The sequence below is a fragment of the Hyalella azteca genome, unplaced genomic scaffold (genome assembly GCF_000764305.2).
Source record: "Hyalella azteca isolate HAZT.00-mixed unplaced genomic scaffold, Hazt_2.0.2 contig9792, whole genome shotgun sequence".
Classification (NCBI taxonomy): domain Eukaryota; kingdom Metazoa; phylum Arthropoda; class Malacostraca; order Amphipoda; family Hyalellidae; genus Hyalella; species Hyalella azteca.
This window is the reverse complement of record NW_025939852.1, coordinates 52228-70413: the sequence shown is the minus strand read 5'-3', so window position 1 is coordinate 70413 and position 18186 is coordinate 52228. Positions and strand designations below refer to the sequence as shown.

The 18186-nt window shown below is 38.7% G+C and overlaps 1 protein-coding gene across 1 annotated transcript; it reads left to right on the top strand.

Moving 5' to 3' along the window:
* Nucleotides 1-1657: 1657 nt before the first annotated feature.
* LOC108665584 (T-cell activation inhibitor, mitochondrial) lies at nucleotides 1658-15270 on the top strand. Its single transcript, XM_047882156.1, has 12 exons — nucleotides 1658-1785; nucleotides 4820-4940; nucleotides 5350-5500; nucleotides 6801-6846; nucleotides 7225-7392; nucleotides 8356-8455; nucleotides 8786-8906; nucleotides 9210-9301; nucleotides 10022-10122; nucleotides 11032-11175; nucleotides 11441-11572; nucleotides 14997-15270. The coding sequence occupies exons 1-12, from the start codon at nucleotides 1757-1759 to the stop codon at nucleotides 15268-15270; spliced, it is 1479 nt and encodes a 492-aa protein (XP_047738112.1). The 5' UTR covers nucleotides 1658-1756.
* The last annotated feature ends 2916 nt before the right edge of the window (nucleotides 15271-18186 follow it).

Here is an 18186-nt window from a genome sequence, read left to right as displayed (position 1 = left end):
AGATATAACTAGCTATTTACGTTGGGGATATTTACGTTAACAACGTATATAAATATACGTTGATTTAAATATCACAATGGCATGACGTTATTCAACGTGCACGTAATGAAAAGTTTTTCAAATAATGGAATTTAGCTAAATTCAAACCAAGAACCTAATAGCGGCTTGGCAGAGTGGTAAATATTAAGTTTTCAGTAGAGCTGTGAGCGTGGGTTCGAAAAAAATTATGAGATAACTAGAATCTTGATAAGCCAAAAATATCCCAATATTCACGCCGACGCCTACTAGCGACGCCTATTTCAGCGTCGCTAGTATTTGAACGATCGAAATGTTATTCATTCCGTTCGTCACTATGAAGGTTAAATTCTATGAATAAGTGTCAAGAAGGCTCAGACAAAAGGCTAGAAAAAAGATGAGGCTACAACAAAATTCTTCATTAAAACACAGAACTCATCTAAATTTTTCAAACCACAGCGAATGTGCTTCAAGTTTGCTCTTATTGAATTATAGAAAAACAATACAATGAAAGATTAGCAGGCGCTTAGCTTTTGACAGTCTCAAAAAGTTTTTTCGCCTAAACTTCACACAGAAATGTGAACACATCGAATAGAATTTAAATTTAAATTGCAGAACTCTAAGAATTAAGCATCATAATTTATGTTCCGTGCCGAAAATGAGAGCTAAATCAAACGAAACTAGTTACGTAAAAAAATCTTATCCATTAATTGAAACTAAAATTGAATTCCTCGTGTCCGAAAATTCAATTACATATAATTCAAATCCTCGAGAATACGGCGACATAGAGACTGCAGCGCTTCAGTTCTTATGACTTAGAGAAACCGGAGCTTCGAGTTGCAATTTATTGACTTTCTAGCAAACGGTTGACGTTTTTTATATTGGGTGAAAAACACCATATATTAAATCAACTAATCTCCCATTACCCCATAGAATCCTCCGAATATAAAAGTAATGAATCAATAGAAAAGGGTAATGCAATTAGTTTGTTTTGACCTGCTGTGCATTCATACAGAATGGTTTTTCAGTACACAGCAACCACCACTCCACGACTGCCGGTAGACAACTGACCGAACTCGACTTGCTTGAGTCCGATGAGTCCAGCAGACTGTTGGAAAGAAGACAAGCGGTTTCGCCATCGCACCTTCGCCGTACGCAAAAGCGGTCAACTGAATTATATCTCTTAACTAATTTTAATTGCAAGTTTCAACGGCTAGTGCAAAAAACAGTACTTCGATAAATTCATTGCCTCTCATTCAAAAATAATTGACAAGTCAACTTAGTGCTATCATGATGTCAAGTTTTTAAATAAACGTTCACTTTATAGATCATGCACAAATCGAAAACAACATTAGTCAAAGTTCTTAATAGGAACCTGCATTCGGACTCCAGAATTATCTCAAATGATTTGCATACATTCACAAATCACATCACATTATTCCATTTAATTACTTCTTCCTCAGAGTTATTAATTACTTCTTCCTCATTTAATATAGCATTTCTGAATATAAAAAACTATAAATATGTTTGAAATGCCTCTTATATAACAAGTTTTGTGAAATGCGGAAGATTAAGCCACAATATAATATTCTGTGATAGCGGATTATTTTCGGAGCTCCACAAACACAGCTGACGTTGTTGGGCTCCTGACGAAGAACTTGTCAGAAATAATCTTGTCTTCTATGTTATTACGATCTAGTGTAAGCATTGGGGTTTTTTAAGTCGAAGAAATTTAAGGAAGATGACAATTCTGCTGCGCAATTTAGCTTTGTAAGTTTAAATTACAACATTGTTCCTTTTAACATTATATTTTGTTACCTTTTGCGCTTCACTATCACCCCCCAAACTGCAGGATGGAATTCTAATATTGACTGTTCATATATTATTCCCGATACAGGATACACCTACACCAGTTTTTCGATACAACATTATTCAGGCAAAAAAATGAACTTCTTATAGGCTTAAAACACATATGGGTATGGCCGGTATGCTAAGTTTCTATAAGGTAGGCTAACTCACTTGGAAATGTTGCGTGCCAGCAAGGCTGCAGGCGCAGCTTTCACTCAACAATTAAAATTATACAAAGTATTAGTTCGTTAAAGATTTGTCTCTTAATATGAATGCAAAGAAGTAAACTTAATAAAGTAATTACAGCTACCGTGACTACGCTGTCAAGCAGACTTTTCGATGATGCATATACTAAACACGCAATTCATGGGAGCGAGAATACATAGAACAACAAAAGCAATCGCCCGGCATGCAATTGCGAAAGCAAATGACGATCACGGCAGCGGCGGCACGGATCATAACGTTAATATAGTCAATGCAAGAGAATGATTAATTATGATACCTATTTCTGATAGAGATTTGAAATATTTTTGGAAGCCTAAAACTATAACAAATTATTTCGTTACTTTGACATGGTTGATTTCAAAATAAATATTTTAATGCGAATTCATGAAAAACTAAAACGTTTAAAATAAATTGAATAATGTTCATTTATATCTATAGGTGGGAGTAATTCGAGTGAACAACTACGAATCGATTTATTATCCTTTAAATAAGAATCTTTGCATTGAAACTTCTGGAAGATGTGTCCACCGCAATATTTGTACAGTGATATCAAGAGTCAAAGCCGTCAACCGATCGTTGGATGGCCGCAAATATGTGGCATCGTTCTACCTATTACAGTCAATAGAACCTAAATAAACTCTGTTCATCAAAAGGACAAAAAGCTTATGAATCAAACATATGTGATAGTACAATAAATTTTGAGATCTCCAGTCATGAGACTTAAATTCATACTCATAGGTGATCTTGAATTTCTGCACTGCGTTCAATTAAGCAATTTGTAAAATCATAAATTTCAAATAGGTACCAACTTTTTCAATTTAATTCTGAATGAGTCGCGTCTGTTGAATTCTAATAGGGATCATTAATTTTTGCATCGTATTTCTGAAAATCAAGTATTGCATTTCTTTTAAATTAAAAACATTCTTTTACATCAAAAACAACGATTTTTTTCTTACAGCTTCTTTGATAATTGATGATCTCACTCATATAACTTAATATTTTAAATTTAATGATTTTGTCATTTCGATGACTAAACTTTCTTTGGTTCATTAAAATAAAATAATTACTGCTTATAAACAACCAAAGTTTTCTAAAAGACACAAGACGTTCGAAAACTCGCCATGGGAGACAAAATCATTCAGGATTTGAAGTGAAGTGAAGTTATTAAGACAAATTCGACATTATAGGGCGAAAACATGAATAAATTCGTATTTAGAAGCGTATCAATTGGTGTTTAAATTTTGAAACAATTTTCCATCATTTAAATGTCACTGTGAAATGTGGATCAAATCTATTTATTATGAAATTGAACTTTACAAGACCAAAACAAGGTGTCTGACACCGTCTTGTCTAATGTCAACAGTCAACACAATGTTGCCATACGCCGTGAAAGATTAGCAGTTTATCCCATCATTCCGTGTGGATTCGAGAACTTTGTTGGTATTGGTGAAATCGTGAGAATTTTCTGCGAAAGTTTACGTAATTTTTATTTTTTATTTTGGAACATATTCATTACAAAATTTGTCAATACGGATACACGACTAGTGATGTATTGGAGGGAAGAGTCGCCTACTTTTTATCGGTTTTCGAACCACACGCAAACGAGTTAGAGGAAGTGCAGCGGTCCGGGTGTCACTACCCGCAGTTTCTGACGAGCTCAGTGTAAGAGTATGAGTAATTGAGTATCAATTGTCACTTCGGTGGAAGGTGTAAGGTGGTAAATTTTTCGATACATTTTCTTTTGTTAACATGATAATATATTACCTATACAGAATTCCATACTGCTCCAAAGCGCGAGGCGTAACATAATTACGTAATATATTAATGCAGGTTGCCAGCCGCAGCCCGCAGTCTGCAAGCCAGCAGTCCAGCACTCTGTCTTATTGACTCTGAGAATGATAATACACATAAGGCTTGAGTTGTCCATTCTAAGACCATAAATTTGTTCAAAATTTTCAATAAACTGAATAAAGTATGTCAACATAAATATTTTTGAACTTTTTTGTCACTATTTTTACTGAAAATTTATGTTTATTAAAAATTGAACTTTGGTAGCTAGAATAATGGCCATAATTTGGGGCTGCACAGTCAGACTCAGACCAGTCATATATTTTTTTATTTTGGAAATTTGGGGTAAATTTAAATGTCGTGGCTCAATAGCTACCAGACACCAGCAAATATTTGAAAATGCAAACCTTTTTTTCAAAATAACATGGGTATAACTATAAGTATAACTGTTTACCTACCCAGTATAAATGTTAAACTCTAAACTTTAAAGTCACATATTTTAGGGTCAGGGATATTTAAAAATTAAAATCTCTTGTTTGATACTGATGCTTGGAAGATATTTAAAGTTTTTCATCTGTATGGATTTATCACTTTATCACCTAAGTTTTGTAAAAAAATAACACATATGTTTATCAATAAACAATAAAATTAAAAATAAAACAAAAAGCTCTTAAAGTTAAAGGCTGTTGAAGAACGTGCAGCTCTTAAGTAAAGGTCTCTCAAAATATAGCACTTCTTGGGTAAAATTGCTCATGTATGATGTAGGTAACTAGGTATAAATAACTTCGGTCATTATTAATTACTATGACTTCAGTGAGGTGTTTTTATTTTAAAATTGTCATCTGAATTATTACGGTACTCTTTACACATCTTGCACAGTTGCACTCTATATACAATTGAAAAGAAATTCTGGCTATTGAATTCTTCTTTTCTTCTTTTGCAGGAAAGAACCTGCCTCAGGTTACCTTCAGCCCCTAACTGTTGCCATGCAATATTTTGGCCAACCTATCCGATGGTTGACTGATACTCAAGTGGCAAGTGCCATCAAACCCATATACTCCAAGGTATTTTTTTTTGGATCAATCATATGTTAATGGATCTTATGTTAATGGATCAATCATATGTTAAAGTTATCACATACAATATGAAATTTTTGCCATTATTGGTCATATTTTGTTCAAAACTTGTACAAAAATAATGGGCTTTCTTTTGAATGGGAAATCTGGTTTTTAATTACAGAATTATAATTAACAGAATTATTGATTATAAGATATACTGAATCTTACATTTAAAGCATTTGAATTGGTGTAAGCAATAATGTCTACAGTATCCATTAGCACCCCAAGCATGAAGTCATGTTTATTATTCTCTGGAAAATTTAACTATTTTTAATTGTAATTTTTAGATACAAATGCATTTTTAGTTGCAGTCAGTATTTATATCTGCTTTTCTTAATGAAAAATTTGATTACAGGTTCACCCAGACTTGTTTGGCCAGTACCCAAGAGCGCAGTATATCAATGAAGCTTCTCTTATGACATTACGCAGCCATCTTAACACGCTGCTGGAGAAGAGGCAGCCCCGCAGCACAACACTTCAGTTCTATGTCAGAGATGATACATCTGGTATGCTGTTATTTTGTGAACAAAAACCTACCTATTTTATGGTCATTTCTTGGTTATTTTATTGTTTTTTATAGGTTATTCTGTGAAGACAACATTTCAGTTCTATATGTCTGGTATGCTGTTATTTTGTGAACAACGATATATTTTATGCTTATTTCTTGATAATTTTATGGTTATTTATAGGTTATTTGTAAAGACAACAATGTCTGGTACCTATGGTGTTATTTTGTGAAGACAATGTAAACTTGGAGTCTTGGTTCAGCTAGAGAATTTCATATTGAGTTACAGTGTTGCCTACATGTTGCAAAAATTAGTAAAAACATGGTATATGATTAATAGAAGTATGATGATAAATTGAATTGCTTTGACTATTGGAATATTGGAGGGTCCTCCTATTTAAACTTGCAGGTTTTGGAATGCTTGGAAATTAGTACAGTACCTATACTTGATGACATTTTACCACGTTTTTCTTAGCTCGCTTTCGTGTCTGTCTGTTTGTGATGATCAAATCTTGCAATCGATATTTCACCAACTTTCCCGCTAGCTAGCGCTCTGAAACTTTTAGGGAAGCTAAGCTCCCGATGACAATACTATAATCAATAATTTGTTGCACGTTTCCAGGCGTATTTATTTACCGAGAATCTTTCTTTATTACAGCCACGCACCCAGATAAATACGGGAACAACAATGTATCCCTTCAAATACAATTTTCTTCAGAACTTCGAAAAGAATTTTCTTTCATGCATTTGCGTGGCCAACTGAAATAAAATGAATATTATGTAGAATGGCTGACCTTTGTGCAGTAGTTATAAACTCTAAAGGAACTCACAAGCAGGGGTTGGGAACCTTTAATGCACGTCATCCTCGAGGATATTTGTGTTTAGACTGCGTATATCGATGATACGCTTCGTATCATCGATATGTACGTCAAGTCACGTAAATTGGCTCGCAACAACGTTTTTCATGTGTAGCAACGGACTAAAAAGGAGAAAATAAAATACTTAAAAAAAACTTTTTAAAAAAACACATTTTTCTTGTGGACTAAAAAGTAGAAAATAAATTATGGCTTGCCCCAAAAAACGTGGGTCGGGCTGTACGTTCACCATCAAATTTCCAAAATTCGTGTGTTGTGTGCTTTTCGCTTTAATCATAAATCTGCCCAACACACGTTTTTTGGGGCGAGCCATAATTTATATTCTACTTTTTAGTCCACAAGAAAAACGTGGTTTTTTAAAAAAGTTTTTTTAAGTATTTTATTTCATTTTATTATTGTTTTCATTATTTTATTTTTTTTTTGCAGGAGAACTTGATGTTGTGACTGTAGCACTGACACACTCTGAAATCAGGTTTGTAGTGAAAAGTCCTTGACACCAAGTTTTGATATGTTATTATATGAAATTTAATCTACAGTATTAGAGCTTATAGGTATGTACAATTATTGTCTGAACTTAGTATTGAATCAATAGTATGATTGACCAGATCTAGGTTAAGCTCAATTTTACAAGGCTGTCTTGATTTAAATTTCTTATTTATCTGTTCTAGTATTCATTAATGAAAGTTATTTTGTCAGGTCAACACTTCAGTCTGTGTTAAGATTAGTTTATACAAGATAAAATTAAGTTTTTTATGAAAATTAAAAAAAAATAATAATACTGAAAAAAAACTCAGGTCAAAGAAATGAATTTAAATGTAATGAAATGCCTAATGGAAAATTATTTTGTCAGGTCAACACTTCAGTCTGTGTTGAGTTCATTCAAGCTGCCCCTGGCACCGCTCTCCAAGATGGTGGAGGCGTCACATGATGCTAGAGGGCCGGACAGAACTATCATTTACACGGGCCGTATAAATGATGCATGGGATCATTATGAGCCCAAACAACGTCTGACTCTCCAGTCAGTTTGTACTATCATTTGTTCATGCAAATTGGAGCCAAATAGAGTGCTAGCCTTTGCAGACATTAGTTCCTTTATTTGCTCTTTTTTGTCTTTTATCCGAATGTGAACCCTCCCTTCAGCTGTACTGCTAGTTTTGCGAAAAAAAAAAATTATTGAAAATATGTCATACCTAACATGAAAAATGAAATAATAGACACCTAACTTGAAAAAATGAAACTGACTGATCAGCTGTCCGACCTTTCAAGCAATATTAGGTACTTGTCGTTATTTTTGCAGTGTAATGAGGATTTATGAGTTATTTTTAATGACTTTTAGTCTGATAATCTTCTCAATCAATGAACATTAAAGGCTAACCCATTTTTTTAAAGCATTGATAGATTCCCTAACAGATGAGGCAAATAACCTCTTGCCAAAATCGCTCTTCATGTTACTCATCTCCACATTCTTGAAGTATTTAATTTCATAGCCCATTTCCAAGGTTTTTGAGTTTATATTTTATCTTGTGAAAATTTAAAAAAAAAATTCTATGTAACTAATGGGGGCTATTCAGAGTAAGGTATTAAATTTTCATGTGGTATTCTTTCGAAAATTGCATTAAAAAGTAATTAACTAATTGACTATTTAGCCACATATTGTATTGTTTTAAAACCTTAATCTATAAGATAGGTACCTATATCTCACAATAAGAAATGCTCGTAAGACTTCTATAAGACGCACCGTACATAGTACAATAATAATAAAAACTTAAAAAATACATATATAGGTATATATAATAATGAGAAATATACCTACTCATATGACTTCTATAAGTTGTATATGTATCTATACGATAATAAATTATTCCTACAAGATGTATATATGATAATAATCTATTCCTATAAGATGTATATACGGTAATAATCTAATGTTATAAGATGTATATGCAACAATAATGATCGCTCATACGAGTTGTGTGAGCAGCGACTGGCTGATGAAGAACATGTGGCGGGCTGAGCAACAGACGCGCGCCGCGGCGCCCGTCAGGAAAGATATAGCCAGGCTCAAGCAGCGACTCAGGACCGTGAGTGCCGGATTAAGCATACATTACTATTGTCTTTGATACAACATTTGAATTCTGTATTGTTATTTAACCCTCTACCGCCTGACATGAGTAACCGGAGCAATATTGTCACACAAGTCTATACCTAAAAAGTGAGCGCAGTATGACTTTCACTGATGGTTGCTGCCATGCACGATTATAATATTCTCTGTTGCGTACAAATGTCCTTAGGTTGCCAAACTCAATAGTTTACATATAATTTAAGTTGTTAGTTATGTTCCCTGAGAATGGCATACGGAGGTACGTATAGGGTTAACATCAGTGTACTTATGTTATCATGATACTCACCAGGAGCTGGGCGTGAGCACCGTGACTTCCGACATCGCGACCTCCACGACCCGCCTCAGAGGCTGCCTCAGTGGCGTGCTGGAGCTGTACCGTGACTACCGGGACCTGGGCACCATGCTGGCTGGTGGGTATCGTGTAGGTACCATGCTGGCTGGTGGGTAGCATGTAGGTACCATGAGACGTACTCTTATACTAATTTCTCTTATTTCCTAATTTTTTATTATATCCTGACCCTGTAAATAGTAACTTTTCATCATTTATTCTTATTCTTAATTATCTTCGTAGTCTTACGAAAACATATAACTTGAAACAAATTTATCTCTCTTAATCATTCATCTGATTTGATTTTATTTGATTTTTTGATTAATTATTCTGAATATCAATCATTTTTGTAATGCAAATTTTCTATTTTGTACAATTTTTCCAGGACGGCGGCTGCATTTCGGAAACGTGACCGGCGTGAGCCTCAGTGGGGCAGTGGTGCTGGGCACCGCTGAGGTCAAAAGTCAGTGGCTCAGCGTGAGTACAGTCAGTGGCTCAGCGTGCGTACAGTCAGGGGCTCAGCGTGAGTACAGTCAGTGGCTCAGCGTGCGTACAGTCAGGGGCTCAGCGTGAGTAGTCAGTGACTCAGCGTTAGTACAGTCAGTGGCTCAGCGTGCGTACAGTCAGGGGCTCAGCGTGAGTACAGTCAGTGGCTCAGCGTGAGTACAGTCAGTGGCTCAGCATGAGTACAGTCAGTGGCTCAGCGTGAGTACAGTCAGTGGCTCAGCGTGAGTACAGTCAGTGGCTCAGCGTGAATACAGTCAATGGGTCAGCGTGAGTATTGGTCATATTTTAATAAATGTTATCAATGGGAAATGATTATTTCCCATCATCACACATTATATAAATCGTATGCCACACTATATTAAAATTATATTAATATAATATGGGATTAACGTAAATCCGATGTCTGTGTGTTGGATTAACGTAAATGTAGAAGTTTTTACACTTGAAAATACTAACAAAACTTAGTTGTAGTGACACACCTACCTCCAAATGGTGACACACTTTCTGAAGGTAGCAGCACTGATGCGCAACCTTGCCAGACCAAGCTGAATAACCTATACGAGGGCTGAGAGTGCAGCACTATATGTGGGATTAACGTACGATATTTGTGGGATTAACGTACAATATTTGTACAAAGTCTCACTGATTCTTCTGAGTGCAGTAAACAAGATGTTTATCCTGCCCTAACAGTTTATCCAGCAGCTGGCTGAGGTGGACGCCATGTTGAGCAGGATCCCTGATCTGCAGCGCGCTGTATCCATAGGCCTGCGTGGTATCCATGTCACCCACCGGTATGCATTATTTCTTTTATTATCCATTTGTGTGAAATTCCACTAATATATACCTCCATTAACCAGTGGTATAGTTATTCCTTTGATAATTTTCCTAATAATACATTTTTTGATAACCCGCTAACACCAGCAACAGCTGATAAAGGCACTAATGAAAAGAATAGGATTTATACAAGCATTAAACAGGTGTGGGCATCGATGCAATAAAATCCACCAGGTGTGGATTTTTTTATTAATCCATAATAATTAAAGTTGTTAAATTATTCAAAATGATCAATTAATCTACTGATACTTCGCATAAGTGCTATGATGCATTATTCATTGTTTAACTATAATAAAACATTTTTTAATAATCCAATAATGCCTGGTATATAATCCAATAATGCCTGGTATATAATCCAATAATGTCTGGTATATAATCCAATAATGCCTGGTATATAATCCAATAATGCCTGGTATAACATTACTTCAGCAATAGCCGATAAAAACTCTAATAAAAAAACAGGATACAACAAAATATTAAACTATGTATGGATTTTTTTTAATAATCCATACAAATCCAGTTTTTTATAATCCAATAATGGCAAGTTTTACTAACTTCAACGCCAGCTTATAACTTCAGCGCCAGCTTATAACTTCAGCGCCAGCTTATAACTTCAACGCCAGCTTATAACTTCAGCGCCAGCTTATAACTTCAACGCCAGCTTATAACTTCAGCGCCAACTTATAACTTCAGCGCCAACTTATAATAGCACCAGCGAAAATAACGAAATTTAAAAAAATGAACTATGAAATTGCACTGAAGTTCTCGCTCCACTAGGGCACACTCATGGAAATGAATGAGACATTGTCCAGCCCCCGGGGCCGCTTCTGCCACCAGCCCCCCTCACCCCCACCCCTGTCCCCCAGGAAGTTCGGTGGCAGCGTGGTGGCACGTGGCTATGGCCACGACCTCAAGCGCCTGGTGACGGCCCTCAGCGACCACCGTGGCCGCCACGGCCTCCCTCAGCACTGGCCGCCGTCCCTCAGCCACCTGCAGCTCGTGGTCGAGCCGTGCGTCCTCAATATTATTATTATTATATTATTATTATTATCTTATTATTATTATTGTTTTAATATTAATTAATTACTTGACATTTTTAGATATTACTATGGCCTGTATCAAATATTTTTTTGATTATTTGTATTGCAACACTTAATTATTGAGGACCTGGAGGGCTACGTTGCCCTGGTTCTAATACTGATATTTAAATGTTTATTATAAATTTGAATTTAATTTATTTTAATTAGTTTTATTTGAAATGTATTAACTTCTCAGGGCGTGGGGGCCGATGTCGCTGTCGCCCACAGGGCAGCTGCTCGTTCCCTCCTCCTGCCCAGCTGCCCAGCTCCTGACCTTTGTGAGCGACCACCTGCAGCAGGCACCTGCCCTCCTGCTCACCTACTCGCAGTGAGTGAGCACCTGCAGCAGGCACCTGCACTCTTGTTGTTGTTGTTGTTTATTGCGTCCGTCACGCTCGCCGGGGGGAGGCTCTGGTGGTGGGCTGGGGGCCGGCACCGGAAGAGGGGGGAGGTGGGCGAAGGCAGGGAGGGTGGCCAGGAAAGCCGCTGCCTTCACGGGGTTGTCCCACAGTGAGGAGACGCTGAGAGACGTGGGGAAAGCGGGGCAGACGAAGAGGTGCTGAACGGATTGGAGGGGGTCCCCGCACTCCGGGCAGGCGGAGCTAGGGGAGCGTCCGATCCTGGCGGAGTAGGACGCCAGGGAGCTGCAGTATCCCGAGCGGAACTGGGATAACGCTGAGCGGTAGGAGCGGGGGAGTGAGGTCTCCACTGATGCGATCGGCGGTGGCGGAGCTGCGAGGACGGCGTTTATGGCGTCAGTCGCCGCGATGCGGGAGGCGATCTCCCTGCGGAGTGACCGCTTGGTCTCTCCGTAGGCACCAGCAGGCATCATGCCATTGTCCAGGAATGATGTGACCAGGTGACCGAACCTCGACTGGACGGAGGCTCTCATGGGGCGGTACCCCGGGGGGCAGAAACGATGCGGAATGAAGTATTGGAGGGCTGGAGGGCGCTGGCGAGGAACTGGGCACAAGCCAGATCCAGATGCGCAGCTAATGGGAGGACGCCGGTCTCCTGGTGAAGATGGGAGATCAGGGCCATTTTGAGGCAGCCGGTGGCCAGTCTCAATGCAGTGTTTAGTATTATCTGCAGGCTGGCAACTGCTGTACGTGAGGCGACAGGGTACCAGAAGAAGGATTGGGCGCGTGATGGTTCGGTAGGTTGCAATAATGTCCTCCTTGGAGAAGCCCCAGTTGGTACCAGCTAGGGCTTTCAGGATGCGAAGAGAACCCGTCGCTTTCGTGGCGATGGCTGTCTCGTGTGAAACACGAGATTACTCATTGAGAGAAATTTTATGTCCCTGCTAGTGGCAACATTCCTTTATGCGTTGTCGGGTGCTTTTGCAAATAAAATAGTCGACGCTGAACTAGCCCCGAAACAACATTGTCGTAAGTTTTAAAGGAAGTGATAATGTGTTATTGCTTTGTTAATTTCTATTTTAAGCGACCGTGCTTGTGAATAGTGAAATAATCGAAGGGAAACGTAGTTTTTAAAATTGACTCGTGTTTTCTGGTTCCTTGCAGTTTTAACAAATATATACCCCAAATCCTGGTGGCTGTTAATCCACCTACGGGAGAAGATTTATTATCCTCGAAGTAGGCGGCACAATGGCTCTTGCATGAGGGGAGAATGTGAAGTGCGTATCCCAGGTGACGCCCAGGATTTTAGGGGTTTTATCCAGGGGGATGACGCCGTTGCAGATAGTGGCAGCAGGGTGGGATCGAGATTGGTGGGTGTCTGGGGTGAATAGCGTGACCGAGGATTTACCAAGAGCCACGCCCAGTTTCTTGGCCGCCGACCAGTCAGAGACGTTCCGAAGGAGCACAGCGAGCTCAGCCTCAGCAGCGTCGAGCCTCGGGGACGACAGGAAGATGGTAAGATCGTCCGCATATGAGGCAATGTTGGGGGTCGGAACTGGGATGTCGGAGATGAAGTGGTTAAAGAGGGCTGGTGAGATGACCGAGCCCTGGGGCACTCCGAAGTAAACAGCCCTGAAAGGCGACTGCGTTCTGAGGTAGAGGCAGGGCGCCAGCCTGCCTCTAAGGTAGCAGCACAGCCAACGGACCAGGTTATGATGTAGGTCCGAGGCCGCGATCATGCTCAGGTGGTCGACGTTGTCGAAGGTCTTCGAGAGGTCGACTGCCGCGGCGATTGTGCGGGCTGGAGGGCGCCGGGAGTTAAAACCCGTCGTGATCTGGTGCGCGAGCGGGAGGAAGGCGGTGACAGTGGAATGTCCCGGCTTGAAACCATGTTGCGAGGGGACGGTGGTGAGAGATCCCAAGATGTAAGGGAGCACAAGACGCTCTAGGATCTTGGCTGCAGGGCAGAGGAGGGAGATAGGGCGGTATGAAGAGCCCTGGTTACCGGGTTTGCCCGGTTTGAGGATTAGAATAATTATTAAATTTTTCCAAATGGATGGGATAGAGGCTGTGGAGACGGAGATGTTGAAGATATGTGTGAGAAACTGGAGGCCACGCGGGCCGAGGTGCTTGAGATGTAGAACCGTCAGGCCATCAGGACCCCGAGCGGAAGAGTTATTGGCGGCTGCGATGGCAAGCTTCACCATGTCGGGGGTGAAAGGGGAGAAGTCGAGGGGATGTTGGGCTCGTATTCGACGTATGAGGCGGCGGGTGGAGGGGATCTGAAGGTGAGGAGCGACCGAATTGAAAAGCTTGCAGAAGGCGGAGGAGATCTTGCGTTGGGAGGAGAGGGTAATCCGACCAAATTGGATTGGCTGATTGGGGGGAGGGCGGTTCCTCTTTCCGGCTAGGGAGCGGAGGAGATTCCAATGTTTGAATTGGTTGGTACGCCCTCTTGCTCACAGTGAGTGGGCACCTGCAGCAGCACCTGCAGCAGGCACCTGCAGCAGGCACCTGCCCTCCTGTTGTTATGTTTAACCTCATTCACCGATTTATTTTACTCTCTAGGCTGTATTTTGATTATAAACACGATGCTAAAGATTAATAGTCACAATTAATTGACAATTTTTTCCATAAAAAGTGCCGCTTAGTAAGAGTATTCATAAAAAAGTGAACGTTTTCATAAAAGAGTTGAACAATTAAAAAAGTAAACAATTTTCCAACTGCAAATAACGTACCCAATTAATCATTAGATATATTTATAAGTACTTTTGCAGTAAGAGACGTGAACTTGCGTAATCATTCTTTAAAGTCAAGATCTTGATGCTCCAAGAATCAATAAAATTTTAACTATTGAAAAAATGTGCATGCTCCTCCACTTGCTAAGAATTTATGAATTATCTTTGAAGCATAAAAAGAAAACGCATTCATTATTATAGAGAACTTTTTAATGAATATATTTTTTAGAAAAAACTAAAATTAAACAAATTTGTTGTTTTTCTTTAAATTCAACAATAAAAAAATGTCTTGAAATAAAAATTCTTTGGAAATGCTGGAAAAAATTTACTTTCAAAGACTCGGTCTTTGAAATTTTCACACATTTTTTATACAGAATATGATAAATAAAAGATTCGAGACCTTATATATAAAAAAGATATATGAAAAGATTCGAGAAATATATAAAAATTGCATTAAAAATAAAAAAAATTATATTTTACAGGGAAACAGAGTGCGAGAAGTCTCTGCACGCGCTCTGCCATTCGGTCTCTTGCTGGAGATGCTTCAAAGCTTTAAATTTTCACACATTTTCTTGTATAGAATATAATAACTAGAAGATTCGAAAATTATATGAAAATTCCATTGAAAATTGGAAAAAATATATACATTTTACAGGGAAACAGAGCGCGAGAAGTCTCTGCACGCGCTCTGCCAGTCAGTGTTCTCGCTGGAGATGCTGGAGAAGGATGACTCGGTGGTGCCCCTGGAGATGATCAGCTGCTTAGGGCGTCTGCTGGCAGCCGCTGACACTCTCCTGCCACTGCTGACGGGGGCCAGGGTCTGGGTGACCAAATATTACGCGGTCATGTTGGACGGGGAGATATGTCTGCCCTGGCACTGGGACATGGGGGACGAGGAGATGAGGGACTTGATGAAGGGGGGTGCCTGATGTGGGGGACTTGATGAAGGGGGGTGGCTGATGTGGGGGACTTGATGGGTGATGTGGGGGACTTTATGGGGGATGATGAGATGTGGGACTTGATGAAGGAGGATGGCTGATGTGGGGGACTTGATGGGTGATGTAGGGACTTGATGAAGGCTGATGGTGATGTTGGAACTTCTATGTGGTCGCTTCATTTCGGAATGTTAGCCTATTTAATGAATTCTTTTATATTATAAATTAACTGCAAATGTGAGCGCAGACTCGCCAAATGCCGGTCTTATTCAGGAAATGGTTCAATAAATCCTCGTGTAATTAAACAATGATAGTTTAATTTAGGTGCTTAGCTACTAGAGGCGCTTCCAATTTTATCAGTAACTCTAGTTTTGTTGGTAATGTGCACACATTGACTTATGCATTTAACGCTAGTTTGACTTGCGTGAACTAGAGTTTAGTGACAGATCTGTGTTAAGATATACAAGTGTGGCACATCTGTGTTGAGATACACAGGTTCATGTGTGACACATCTGTGTTAAGATACACAAGTTCAAGTGTGGCACATCTGTGTTAAGATACACAGGTTCATGTGCTGTCTCTTATACACATCTAGATGTGTATAAGAGACAGATGTATGACGTCACCATTTCAACCATCAATGAACGCATGGAACTAAAACAAAGCTTAATATAAAGGAAAAACTAGAGAAGTGACGGAATTACCTACGATGTCGGAATATACCGCGTTTACCCTAATTTCTTTGCCTCACATGTGAATGTGATTTTTAAAAATTAAAGGTGAAAATATATAGTTTTTCTTATTTTTTATTTTTACTGAAAATTTGAGAAAAAGCCACAGCAATAGTGAAAAATTTGGCCAGATTCAAGGGTGTTTTCTCTGCCAATTTTCCACTTTGTGCATCATACCTATACTTATGTAAAACTAGTTGCAGCAAGTGCACCAGTCAGCTGAGTCAGGCATGCCTGGCATGGTATATATAACATAGTGGAATTCTATGAAGAGAGGTACTTATGGCGGTCCACCGCCGTGTGGCGGTCTTAACCCTTCGCAAAGCCCCATGCCCTTGGCCCTTGGGCTCCTCTTGCAAGTTGCAATGGTCTAAACTCAACAGTTCAACCCCATGTTCTCCTCACAACTCCCTCTAGAAATATGTGAAGTTTTGAAATTGATATAAATAAATCAATAAATATTTGAACTGGGAAATTCCTTAGTTACCACTTAAGTTGGTTCTAGAACGATATCAATAACGTAAAAAATGACAATGACATCGGTTGAGCCTCAGCCATGTTTCTAGCTTTGCTCAGTCCTTTCACTTTTACCTCATAACTCATGATGTTAGAACTTTGATTTTCAAATGTTGACACTACTGTCAAGTGTCAATATCACAATCAAAATTTTTTCACAATCAGAAATATGTTGCAATATCACAATCAAAAATGTTATTCACAAATAACCATCGATTGCAATGCTAAGCCGCTTCCATCTTCACTGCTGTGGCTTTGTTTACATACGGCTGGCTGGGCAGGCCTGCGGTGACGTCACACAACAACACTATAACAATATGAACACGTGGTACATTGACTGTGTTGTCAAACAATGCAATATTTTTCTGCACCACAAATAGATAAATGTAAATAATTAGTAATGGAAAATATGTTGCTGGAACATTTTGAGAGACTGCCAAAGCAGAATACTTAACTATATTATTATTATTATTATAGTAAACATACTAAACAATAAAGTAGTTCATTTGATCGCCACTGCTGGAGCTGGCATCTGAATGCGGGCGCGCCATCTTTGTTTTGAATTCAAACTATTCAATATCTTACTGCACCACAAGTTAATACATTTAAATAATTAGTAATGGAAAACATGTTGCTGGAACACTTTGAGAGACCGGACCTAAACAGAATACGATATTATTATATTATTATATTATTAGTCAACATACTAAACAATAAAGTAGGTAGTTCATTTGATTGCCGCTGCTGGCGCTGGCATCTGTATGTGAACCTTCTATGGGTAATTTTAATTCAACATGGAATTATGGAGAGACAACTTCTATGATTAATTTTAATCATAAACATTTACCTAATGCAAGAAATTAGCAATCAATAATTCAAGGTTATTTGTAAATTTTTTACCAACCGAAGACTACAATAATAGGTATTGGCAACTTGGGCTATCCCTTAGTAAAAATGCACGGCAACTGCAATCAGCTGTGACAGAAGCTGCCAGAAGCGCGATTCATTGGTAATTTTTGATTTGAAATCGGTTTCAGTTCTTTGGACTTGGAGCATAAATTTTAGCCTAAAACCTTTTGAATGTTTACGTTTCTGCATGGATTTTAATGCTGTTAACATTGAAATACTTAAAAGTATCTCTTATGCAAGAAATACTTTATAAATAAATTTTAATTTAGAAATGAATGTCCACTGAAATTACTGTTGTTGCAAGCTATCTTGGTTTTTGCAAACCAAGGCTTGCATCCAGTTGCTTTTATTGAAAATAAAATTGTTTAAGCAAGTATTTCTTGCATCCGAGATAATTCAAAGTTTTTTAATGGTAACAGCATTATAATCCATGCAGAAACATAAATTTTTTATTTGCATATTAAAAATTTAGGCTCTTTAGGACTCGTAAAGTATGGGATAGGATTTCAAATCTATGCATGCATTCAAATTCAAATAATGCCCACCCACGCCCAGTGCAGCTATCAGCTGAGCTGACAGTGAAACTGCCGCTTTCTTCAAAAGTAAAGAAGTTTTTGCCGGGCAAGGTGTGTCGTGCGGTGGGGCGCTCAGTCCGTAAAGAAGCATGATCAGTTCAAAATGTCATGATACCAGGTTCTTTTAAATAACCCATTGAATTGCACCATGTATATATATATCTACCAATCAACCTGCA

Coding starts and splice junctions, on each gene's coding strand:
- LOC108665584 (XM_047882156.1), top strand. CDS start 1,757: ATGACAATTCTGCTGCGCAATTTAGCTTT. Junction 1,786..4,819: donor CTGCTGCGCAATTTAGCTTT/GTAAGTTTAAAT, acceptor CTTCTTTTGCAG/GAAAGAACCTGCCTCAGGTT. Junction 5,501..6,800: donor TGTCAGAGATGATACATCTG/GTATGCTGTTAT, acceptor TTTTTTTTGCAG/GAGAACTTGATGTTGTGACT.